This window comes from Andrographis paniculata, unplaced genomic scaffold (genome assembly GCF_009805555.1).
Source record: "Andrographis paniculata isolate CXL003 unplaced genomic scaffold, ASM980555v1 Contig118END, whole genome shotgun sequence".
In the NCBI taxonomy this organism is placed as follows: Eukaryota; Viridiplantae; Streptophyta; class Magnoliopsida; order Lamiales; family Acanthaceae; genus Andrographis; species Andrographis paniculata.
Window position 1 is genome coordinate 28,771 of NW_026137389.1, and position 12,048 is coordinate 40,818.

The 12,048-nt window shown below is 33.3% G+C and overlaps 1 protein-coding gene across 1 annotated transcript; it reads right to left on the reverse strand.

Moving 5' to 3' along the window:
• Positions 1-8,406: 8,406 nt before the first annotated feature.
• On the reverse strand, positions 8,407-11,768 carry LOC127247344 (protein CHROMATIN REMODELING 35-like). Its single transcript, XM_051269178.1, has 4 exons — positions 11,367-11,768; positions 11,028-11,228; positions 10,701-10,859; positions 8,407-10,188 (listed from the first exon to the last, which is right to left on the reverse strand). The coding sequence occupies exons 1-4, from the start codon at positions 11,766-11,768 to the stop codon at positions 8,407-8,409; spliced, it is 2,544 nt and encodes an 847-aa protein (XP_051125135.1).
• Between the last annotated feature and the right edge of the window lie 280 nt (positions 11,769-12,048).

Consider the following 12,048-nt stretch of genomic DNA (forward strand, 5'->3'; position numbering starts at 1 on the left):
ATCTGTTGACGGAAAGGGAGAGCACACAAAAGTTATTGTTAGTATTACTTAATTTGAAAAGAATAGAATGAAGTTGGGAGAAAATAGCAGTGCAATCAGTGTGACACATGAAGGTCGAGCCTGGTAGTAATAAGGAAACCTTGAAGTCGTATTTGTGTTTTTCTTTATCTTTATCTCTTTTTTATCATTCTATTTACACATTAATATTATTCACAAACCAAGACAAAGATTAATTTTTATAAATAACTATGTTAAGTGTCATCATTGTTCAAGCAATGTGCATGACAGTGAGCTTTGAAGAAACAATCATTTATAAGATATATTAGGAGAAGTAGTTTGTTACTTGACATGTAGAGTTCTCGACAAAGTAACAGCTATTGAACAAAAAAGTTAATGCCTTGATTGGTCGAGATCCAAAGAACGTGTACAAAAATTAATGATCTTATTTTTATCATCATCTTTATTATTATTATTATTGTTATTAACTTATCACAAATTCAAGTATTTAATATTGTAAAACAAATTAGCAAATTATAATAAATTAAGTTGTAAAAAAAATACATTTTTAATGAGATTTATGGCTATTATAAAAAATTGGATGCAATGTCTCAATAACTTTATATTAAAAATAAAAATAGAACACTTCAATTGTGGCGAAATTTTTTAAAAAATAATAAAAAAACAAATTAAATTATTTAGACATTTCATAATACTATAGAAAATTAAACTAGATGAGTGAAAGAAAAATGGAAAAAATAAAAGGTGTAATGTATATGTAAGGTTTAATTCTCAACTAAGGATGAAGACACAAAGGAAATAGTGATTGTGACTAGTACCTTTTTGTTAAATTGAAAATTGATAGACAAGAGCGATCCAGATCTGATTTGATTTGAACTTGTAACCTCTTAATCAGAACGTCATGTGGGCGACGGGCTACGGGCCTTACTCAGCTATCTATCTTTTTCAAATATTCTTAACTTTACGATCGAAAGATCTAGTTTTTATATTTTATGGTAGATGACAAGAGTCTTTCAAATCTTCACGTATCTTTTTGTCAGATTGAAAACTTATGAAGACAGGAGCAATCTGGATCAGTAACTTCTTAATCTTCTACTGTATTCCTTAATTTACTCTTCAATTTGGATGTCGTGTGGGCGACAGGGACGATCCTCCAAGGAATTTTGATGTCTTACTTGGCTGCCCACTTTCTTCAGATCTTCTCAACCTTGAGATGAAAGTATCTGAAACTTTCTGTGTGTTTTAAGGAAGAAACCTTGAAATTGAAAAATCTAGTTTCAATGTGCCTTGGATAGGAACTTTGAGAATGAAGAATCTGATTTGAGTGTATTTTTTAGAGTAAGTGATCAAAAGATCTTTTTCGGAGGTAAGCATATTTGGGTATTTAAAATTCAAATGTTTGGGCCAAACACACTGTTTAACCCCTCAACAATAATTTGGTTTTCTAGAAAATATTTCTTTGAACTACCATCTTAAATTCAAATAAGATTACTGGTTCATTTCTTAATATCTACCGTTTTGTATAGCCATGCTTAAAATATCATATATTCGTTAGTTTAATTATGTTATAGACAATTTAACTAATTAATATTTTATTTTAAGAGCATTGCCATTCAATTTTATTAAATCTGCATGTATTGTATACAAGATAATCTTTATAATTTTTTTTGTGAGGACATCGTCATCCTAAAAATATGACATAAATTTCTTCTAGAGTAAATATAGTACATGATATAGTCAATATTATTTCTTGGGGCCATTTGCATTAATTTAAAAGAGAAGTAAAAGCCAAAAATAAAAGTTTAAAGCATAATCTATTTGATTTTATATTTAGATAAATTTTTATAAAAGCAACTTAAGAAAAAAAAAAATTGGTTGGATATAAACTTCCAAAAGGACACATTAATATACTTGTAATTTACGATTAAACTTCTATAATTTATTTTTAATTTTTATTAACTATATTTAAAAACTAAATTATATCTTCTATAAAAAATATATATATATATTTTTTTTTTTACATTGGTAACTTATATTTTAAAATTTTAATTTAAAGATACTATATAAAATAAAATTACAATTTAATGTTACATGAATTGTACTCTATAATTTATTTTAAAATTTTAAAAATGAAAGAATTAATAATTTTATGTTTCTTGTATAATTAAAATTTTATATTTTTAAATTTAATATCTCAACTATAGTTTTAAATTTCAACTATAGTATAATATATAAATAAAAATATAATTATATTTTAAATTTTAATTGAAGTATAATATATTACTATTATTTTTCTAATTATTATTATTAGGAATAAAAGTTTAATTTAAACTTAATAGTGTTAGAAGTAGAAATTTAAAACCCCTATAAGAAGCTAATCTAAACGGGGTTTTAATCCATCGTTCTCGTAAAATTAATAAATAAATCTTAACATTTGGCTAATAAAAAAGACACTTCGTAAGCTTATGTGTCTATTGCTATATTGGAATTTAGAGGATGAACATCCATGTTAACTAGGGCTGTATTCTTTTATAAAGTCACTGTAAATTAAACATTTCAAAATGGTTCTCCTTAATCCACACAAAGTGAACTATTGCAATATTATAGCCAAAGATAGACTAATACGAAATTACATTACAATCATTCCGATGAGTTGTCCAACTCAATCTTTGTTGTGACCCAAAATTTACACTTTGTAAAAATAAATGATATGACCTTAAAGTGTGACACCACCTACCATATTATTTACAATATAAAGCAAATTGGGATTTGCATTAATAAAACAAATATAGAGTGAAAAAACATTACCAATGTTATTACGAATCAAAATGTCAATCCAAAGTTAATACCAAAGAAAGGCTTCTAGTATACGACATGTGTTAGGCCTCACTAATTTTTGGGAGCTTGTCTTGGCCTTCATTTATACATTGCATGCAAATTAGTCGTCTCAGCTTGTAAAAACATTATAGATATGACAATACTTAGTAATAAAGAAATTCTTTATATGATTAAATATATTTTGAACGTATTTTTTGTTATAGATTAATGTAAAAATAATAATAAAAAAAATGAATAGAGAATTGAATATGAAGACGCTTCTGATAAGGATAATGTCAGGATGAGGGCTTGCAGGGCTCGGAACTTCATCTTCCCTTCCGAATAAGCGCTCATGTAATTGGCGTCTATGAATTTCTAACTCACTGCTATCTTCACTTAAGTGTTCTTTTTTCCCTCATCCAACCCTTCCTGAATCTTTCCTGTGGCTATTAATTCACGGTCATTTACAAAAGGGGGGCGTTCATTCTGTGTTGGAATGATATCCTCCTGAGTTCGAACATGCATTATTATTGGATTCTACTCCTTGATCCATTTTCATCCTTTTTTTGTCTCTAGAACTCATATCTGTTGGTGAAAACGGAGAGCACACAAAAGTTATTGTTAATATTACTTAATTTGAAAAGAATAGAATGAAGTTGAGAGAAAAAATATCAGTGCAGTCAGTGTGACCCATGAAGGTCGAGCCTAGTAGTAATAGGGAAACCTTGAAGACGTGTTTGTGTTTTTTTTTATCTTTATCTTATTTTTTTTATTCCATTTACACAAATATTATTCACAAATAAAGACAGAGATTAATGTTTATAAATGACTATGTTAAGTGTCATCATTGTTCAAGCAATGTGCATGATAACGAGCTTTGAAAAAAACAATCATTTATAAGATATATTAAAAGTAGTATGTTACTTGACACAGAGTTGTCGACAAAGTAACAACTATTGAACAAAAAAGTTTATGTATTGAATGGTCGAGATCCAACCAATGAGTACAAAAATTAATGATCTTATTTTTATCATTATTATTATTAGCGTATCAAAAATTCAGGTATTTAATATTGTAAAACGAATTAGCAAATTGTAATAAATTAAGTTTAAAAAAAATTCAATTTAATGAGATTTTTAGAAAAATCTTAAGACCATGTCTCAATAATATTATATTAAAAAAAACTTAAATTGTGGCGAGATTTTTTAATAATTAAAAAAACAAAATAAATTATAAGATGATTTATAAGTACAATAGAAAATAAAACTAGATGAGTGAAAGAAAAATGAACAAAATAAAAGGTGAAATGTATATGTAAGTTTTAATTCTCAACTAAGGATGAAGACAAAAGGAAACAGTGATTGTGACTCATACCTTTTTGTTAAATTAAAAACTGATGAGACAAGAGCGACCTCGATCTGATTTGAACTTGTAACCTCCCGATCTTCTAAGTATTCCCTTGAATCTTCAATCAGAACGTGGTGTGCGGGCGACGGGTACGTTATTTTCAATCAGACCGACCAGGTACCTTACTCAGCTATCCACCTTCTTCAAATCTTTTTAACCTTGAAATGGAAAGATCTAATTTTTATATTTTAGGGTACATGACCAAGAGTCCTTCAAGTCTTTCATATATCTTATTGTTAGATTGAAAACTTGGCAAGACAGAGCAATCTGAATCTGATTTTAACTAGTAACTTTTGGATCTTCTGTTGTATTCTTTTGCTCTTCAATTTGGACATCGTGTGGGGAATAGGACGATCTTCCAAGCAATTTTGATGTCTTACTTGGCTGCCCACTTTCTTCAAATCTTCTCAACCTTGAGATGGAAGTATCTAAAACTTTTAGTGTCAGTAGAAATTTTGAAATGGAAAAATATAGTTTCAATGTGTCTGGTAGCAACTTTGAGAAGGAAGAATATGATTTTAGTGTATTCTAGGGCAAGTGACCAAAAAAATCTTTTTGCACAGATAAGCCTCTCTGTGCATTACAATTCATATGTTTCGTCCAAACACATTGCTCAAGCCCATCAATGTATTTTTTTGAACTACCATCTTAAATTCAAATAAGATTATTGGTTCCTTTCCTAATATCTACCCTTTTGTCTAGCCAAGCTTAAATATTACATGTTCATTAGTTTAATTATATTATAGACAATTTAACTAATTAATATTTTATTTTAAGAGCAATGTCATTCAATTTTATTAAATTTATGTATTGTATACAAAATAATCTTTATAAATTTTTTTGTGAGGATATCATCATCATCCTAAAAATAGGACATAAGATAAAGTCGATATTATTAATATTTGGGGCCATTTGCATTAACTTAGAAAAGAAGTAAAGTCCAAAAACAAAAGTTTAAAGCAGTTAAATTTTTATAAAAACAACTTAAAAAAAAAATGATTGGATATAAAGTTGAAAATGCTACTGTAAAAATTTTCCATAAGGACACGTTAATATGCTTGTAATTTACGATTAAACTTCTATAATTTATTTTTAATTTTTATTAACTATAGTAAATAATTATATTATTATACAACAAATTTACACTTCATGCTACAAATTAATTACATTATTAACGGAAAAATTTATATTTCAGCTATAAATCTTTCATGCTTGTATTTTTATAATAGTTTGATACAATACTTATCAGATAAAATATTATACTTTTTTATTTATAAAAATTGGAAGAGTTATATACTAATAAAACAGAAAAAAAAATTGATAAATAGCCTTAAAATTTTAACAAACAAAACACGAACAAACATGTCTTCCTTTTTACAGACTCCAAGCCATACACACTCGATGGTGCCTTCAGCAACATATAAGTGAACAATGTTATTAGATAAGTAAGTCTACTTATCATACCATCTCCACCTATCCCTCTCAGATTGTCTTTATGAATTCCTCGGAACAATGTTAGAAGATAAGTAAGTCTACTTATCATACCATCTCCACCTACCCCTCTCTGATTGTCTTTAAAGAATTCCTCGGTTCAGCTCCGAAAAATTTGCAAATAATTACTCAGACAGTCATTGTTCTAGAGGAATGAGAAACTGCAAGTTGGCTATCATTTGCTCAGTTCTTACGAAATAGATAATAGCAAATCAATGAATGCTCCGTTGACGACCCAGGGGATCGGCAGAGTGGAGAGATTTTTGGCAAGGCAGCAGCGAGATAATATTGCTACAACAGATCAAGGTGTGTTTTAATTTTTGTAATATTTTTGTTTGTTTATCGGTACAACTTCAAGGGAGAAAAATTGATTTCTTCGACACGGTTGCAGATTCTGAAATGGAAGCGAGGATCTTCCCACTATGACGACGACTGGATCTGACAATAAGGTGCGAAGAAAGTTCAAAAAAAAAAAAGAAAGTGACACTACAGATGACAACATGCCTGCGGGGGCTTCAGGGCGGCGCAGCATCAGACCTTCAAAAGGAAGGGCTGCAGTGACCTCTCATCGGAGGAAGACGAAGAAGAGGAGGCTGTCTTTTCCTGTTTTTCAGAATTTGTGAAGATAAGTTTTATATATAAACTTTGAAGTGTCTATTCAAGAAAAGATGCACCTTTCAGATTTAAATACATCTTTTCTTGAATAGACATTTCAAAGTTTATTATATAAAACTTATCTTCACAAATTCTGAAAAAGAGGAAATGGACAAAAAAAATAATGTTGTCTGCGGAATAAATCTGTTTGCGCAAATAATCTCCCAACGTTTACTTGCTCGATTTTTCGCCTAAAATTCAAGTGTTACTTTGTTTTATCGTCGTACGAATTTCGTGTAACCCGGGCGTTAATAGGGTCAAAATATCGTATAAGGAAAGCGAATCGACACGGCTCAAAGTGTATCCAAGATCGTGTATACCCTGCGGAATTTGATTTGTTCGTATTTTCATTCAAATCCAGATTATTTTTCCAACAATCTTATACGATAATTTCGGACGGTCATGGATGGGATACTTTGGCGGATATGAAAATGAAATTTGGAAAGATGTCCAAATTTGAGGATATTGGAATCTATTATTTCCAATGATCAAATCGATAGAATTGATTTTTAAATTTTGAAAAATGAATCCGATGTGGGTTCATAATTTTTATTTAAGAGAATAAAAATTTGCATCTCCAAAAGAATGCACACAATTATTTTATTCGGTTGGAGAGACAGCCGGCAATATATTTCGGCTTGCCTGCAGTGCAATTGATCATCGATCATGTAACGATTAAAAAGAGAAAAAGAAAAAAATATGCAGATTCTTGTCTGCAGAATTAATTTGTGTGTGCAAATAATCTCCCAACTTTTACTTGCTCGATTTTTCGCCTAAAATTCGAGTGTTGCTTTGTTTTATCCTCATACGAATTTCGTGTAATCCGGGGCGTTAATAGGGTCGAAATATTGTATAAGGAAAGCGACTCTACTCGACTCAAAGTATAAATTTGATTTGTTTGTATTTTCATTCAATCCGGATTATTTATCCATCATTTTCTTCTAATTTTTCATAAGATCTGTTCAATTTTCCTTCATTCGCCATTAGAAACTCATCAATTCATCAAGTGTATAAGTTGACAGGTTATTACTTTCCTCAATTGCAGCGACAACCTAATCATATTTTGGAATCATACTTTTGAGAACCTTACTGACACCAATCTGATTATTGACCGATCCGGATTCTCTATAATACTTCATCTAGTTGATCGATAGTTTCTTACATGTATTCTTGGACTGATTCTTTTTCTTTCATACTCAGTGTTTCAAAATCACACCGAAGGGTTTGCAATTTAATCGTAAGTACTTTGTTGTCACCGAAATATTCTTGCTTCCGAATATCCCGCGCCATCCTGGATGTTCTAGCAGCAACAGTACTGTGCAAAAATATCATCCTGTAATGCCGATTGGATGAGTAGCAGTGCCATTGTATCCTTTCTACGATTTTCCCGCAATTGTTGATCTTGTGCCGCAGGAGTCGGATCTAGGTCATCAATTCCTATTTCAACCAAATCTTACAATTCTTGAGACTTGAATAGAGTTTTCATTTTCAAACTCCAAAAATGGTACTTCTCTCCTTTGAAAATTAGAATTAATGGTTGAATTGAAGAATTTCCGTCTGACATTTTGCATACGAACAAAAAAATTTCAAAAATCTACACTTCTGAAAAAAAAAAAAAAAAAATGACACAAGCACAGGCCCTCACTTTCTTTGTTGTGGAGAAGACGGACCAAAAATCTAGAATATATTCGCTCTAGGAGAATTTTTTTTCTTTTTTCGTTTCTGCTTTTAATTTTAATACAATAAATCTGATACAATAATTACTCAATATTATAAATTCAAATTTTAAACCAACTATTGCAACGCCTAATATAACTTAATACAACTTCTAAAATATATGCACGGTATTATTTATTTAATAACAATAACATTTTGAAACACTTAAAAAACATTAAAAAAATTTTATACATCACAATATATATAATATACAGTTGATATAGTACATAAAAAATGGCTATCAAGAATTACAGATGAATTTTCTAGACGAAGCGAAGAACCAAAACATCACTCAAAGTACGCTCACCTCCGGTAGACAGCTGCGACATTTTCTTTCAACAGTAGAGTTTCCAGAAACATGTCTCCGCACGCATCAACGTGGACAGGCTCCATTTCGAAGTTGTCCTGACCCCTGCGCTCATCCCATTCGAACCACATCTTGGCGATGGATTCCTTCTTGAAGCATGCAGCATGGTCCGCCTCTTCAAGTGAGCCGGTCGCGATCAACCGGTAAGTATAAACCTTCCTCGTCTGTCCCGGCCGGAACGCCCTTCCTATCGCCTGCCGGGTCACTGAGGGGTTCAGGTGAACGTCGAGGATGAGAATGCGAGAAGCCCCGATGAGTGAGATTCCCTCGCCGCATGCCTTGACAGAACCGAAGAAGACTCTGGCTGCCGGGGACTGATTGAATTGCTCCATCACAGACTCCCGAGCATCTGTGTCGGAGTCGCCTGTAATCACGAACATCTCGCGGCCAACACTGTAGCCCTTCAATTTACTGGTCATTATCTCCAGAAATTTCAGGGGCAACAGAAAGTTGCCGAAGACGATCAGCTTCTCTCCGGTGGATTCGCAAAGCTGGAGGAGATTTATATAGAAGCTAAGCTTTGCCCCGTCACGAATGTCTAGCTTCTCTAATAATGGGTGAATTCTCCCCTCGTCCACTCTGCCTCTTCCACCAGAGTTCTTCGCGACCTCCTTCAGGATCGGGTGTACATAAATGGGACTTGCGAGTGCACTAATTGCGAACCTGTTCTGCAAATTTTTCATCTCCTCAACTTCTGATCGTTGCGCAGGACTGAGCTCCAGGAAGACAGCCAAATCTACAAGTCCAGGAAGTTCTTCAAGGTTGTCCCCCTTGTAGAAGTGCAGGACCTTCCTAGTCATCTCGCGCAAATCTTGTATCAGAGCCACTTTTCGGCTGCGATTCTCATCCTTTATCAAGCAGTCTTCTATCGTCTTGTAGAAGCCGCCGTTGCCTCTACCAAGTTTACTCAGACTCCGACTGCTAGAAATCTCAGCCCTGCTCACGATCCGCCTCAAAATTATTTTAGAATCTTCCATCATAAGAAAATTTGGGCGGACCAGATCTAAAATGCTGAAAACTTCTCTCACGCTGTTTTGATAAAGAGTACCCGAAAGAACAACCTTTCTTGTGGTTTCAATGCTCCCAAGAGACCTCAGAATAGCAGTGTCTGGGTTCCGCGGTGTATGCCCTTCATCGAGGATGACGATTGAAGGGACTTTAAGCAAATAACTTTTGCAAGCCAAAGGAGCTGGCCTGTCATCAACATCGCAGACGATGGAAGAAAACTGCTTGTACCCTAAAAACAGAATGCTCCTCCTTTCGGCCCATTCCTTCAGAACTTGAAGCTGCTGGCCACGATTGTCTGCCTTAACTGAGTAGAAGTCGTAGAGGGGTATCTCTTCGATCTGCCATGTAAGAAACTCCTTCTTCCAGACGGGCAGAATCCCCCGGGGAAGCACAACCAGGGGCCGAGCTGCAGGATACTTCGCCATGAAGCTCTGAAGGAAACTGATGATCATGAATGTCTTACCGGAGCCCGGAGCATGAGCCATGATACAACCTCCGGGGTTCTCAGACATTACATTGCTCGCAAGAAAATTGAATCCCTCAACTTGATGAGGTTTCATCTCCCTCCGGTGTCGCGGGTGTGGATGCATATCAGCAGCAATAAAATCATTATTATTGGGTAAATCTAAACCATCCGACAAGGTTTCTGATTGATCATGCCCTCCGGGATTCCGCCCTCCATAACTTCGAGTTCGGGAACTTGTCTGGGCCTGCATTTAAGTATTGCATGCAAATTAGTCGTCTCAGCTTGTTCTTCCTGACTACAAGATTTTAGAAGTATTGCAATAGGTCTTTAATTAATCATATAAAAGGAAATAAGATGATTGTAACACAAGAAAGCTAGGTTATAACTATGACAATTCATACTAATTAATAAAGAGAGTTGTGATATGACTAAATATAATTTTAAAGTAATTTTGATTTTAGATTAATTTGGGAAAAGCGTAAAATTGAATAGAAAAGGAATTTAAAGAAACTTTTGGTATGGCTAAATATATTTTTTGATTTTGAATTAATTTAGAAATTGCAAATAAATTGAATACAAGTTCATATTTGATGTTTAATAAAAAGGCTTGAATGTGATGTTTCGAAAGTACATTACATATTTCATGTTTCTTTTTAGTGAAAACAAAGTTTGACGAATAGTATGGAAATAAAAGGTTTCGTAAGAAGCCGAGTAACTGAAACAATACAGTACAACATAGTAAATGCAAAGCCATACCTTGGAGAAATTATATTCGACAATTGTTTCAATTGGCCTTTTAATCACCCCACAAATGCGACAAACATCGCCTATATCATCTTTGAATATAAAAGAATGGTCACAGTCTTCTTCACCCTCACCGCCATTTTTCGCATGCAAAGTAGGTTCAAAAACATCCTGCAACAAGTCCAACAAAAAATTGAATATATGTATATAAACTTCGAATGAAACTGATATGGTGATCTTATTAAACGTAAATGTAAACATGAAAGCCTCTAAAATAAAACCAAATGTACATCTAAAATAAATGTGTAATTCTAAATGTGACAGAGAAAGTGTTACCACCTTCGCGCACTCCATTGCAACTGCCATCTCGCTCCACACGTCGCCCAGGTCATCGAAACTGACATCCGGAGTCTCTTCACTTTCCAGCTGGCTTTCATCATCCGAGCCATCATCCTCCCTTTCAGAGTTTGCCAGCTCGGGCTCATCGAACAAAGGTTTATCAAACAACTGATAAAGTTGGTCCTGAATGAATTGTCGTCTCTGCAAGTAGATATTATAGTATCATCAATAGGTAAAAAAATGTCACCTGGTAGCAGTGTTAAGAAAGTGAATACTGTGTAAATTGCGTTGGTCGAGTAATAAGTTGATTATGGGTACGAATGTTCAGAAATAAATTACCTCAGGATCTTGCATTGGAAAATTTGTACAATGCTCAGAAATGTCAGCTTCAGGTTCGACGTTCTCAGTCCACTCTTCTGTGTCTTGGTCATCTGAATCACTGATAATGATAATTTCAGGATGAGGGCCTGCAGGGATCGGAATTTCATATTCCCTTCCGAATAAGCGCTCATGTAATTGGCGTCTATGAATTTCTAACTCACTGCTATATTCACTTAAGTTTTCGTCTTTTCCCTCGTCCAGCCCTTCTAGAATCCTTCCCGTGACTATTGATTCACGGTCATTTACAATGGGGGGCGTTCGTTCTCTGTTGGACTGAGATCCCCTTGAATTCGAACGTGCATTATCACTGGATTCGACTCCTCGATCCGTTTTCATCCTTTTTTTGTCCCTAGAACTCATATCTATTGATGAAAAGGGAGAGCACACAAAAGTTATTGTTAGTATTACTTAATTTGAAAAGAATAGAATGAAGTTGGGAGAAAATAGCAGTGCAATCAGTGTGACACATGAAGGTCGAGCCTGGTAGTAATAAGGAAACCTTGAAGACGTGTTTGTGTTTTTCTTTATCTTTATCTCATTTTTATTATTCTATTTACACATTAATATTATTCACAAACCAAGACAAAGATTAATTTTTATAAATAACTATGTTAAGTGTCATCATTGTTCAAGCAATGTG

Coding starts and splice junctions, on each gene's coding strand:
- LOC127247344 (XM_051269178.1), bottom strand. CDS start 11,768: ATGAGTTCTAGGGACAAAAAAAGGATGAAAACGGATCGAGGAGTCGAA. Junction 10,860..11,027: donor TTGCAATGGAGTGCGCGAAG/GTGGTAACACTT, acceptor GACTTGTTGCAG/GATGTTTTTGAACCTACTTT. Junction 10,189..10,700: donor TCGAATATAATTTCTCCAAG/GTATGGCTTTGC, acceptor ACTTAAATGCAG/GCCCAGACAAGTTCCCGAAC.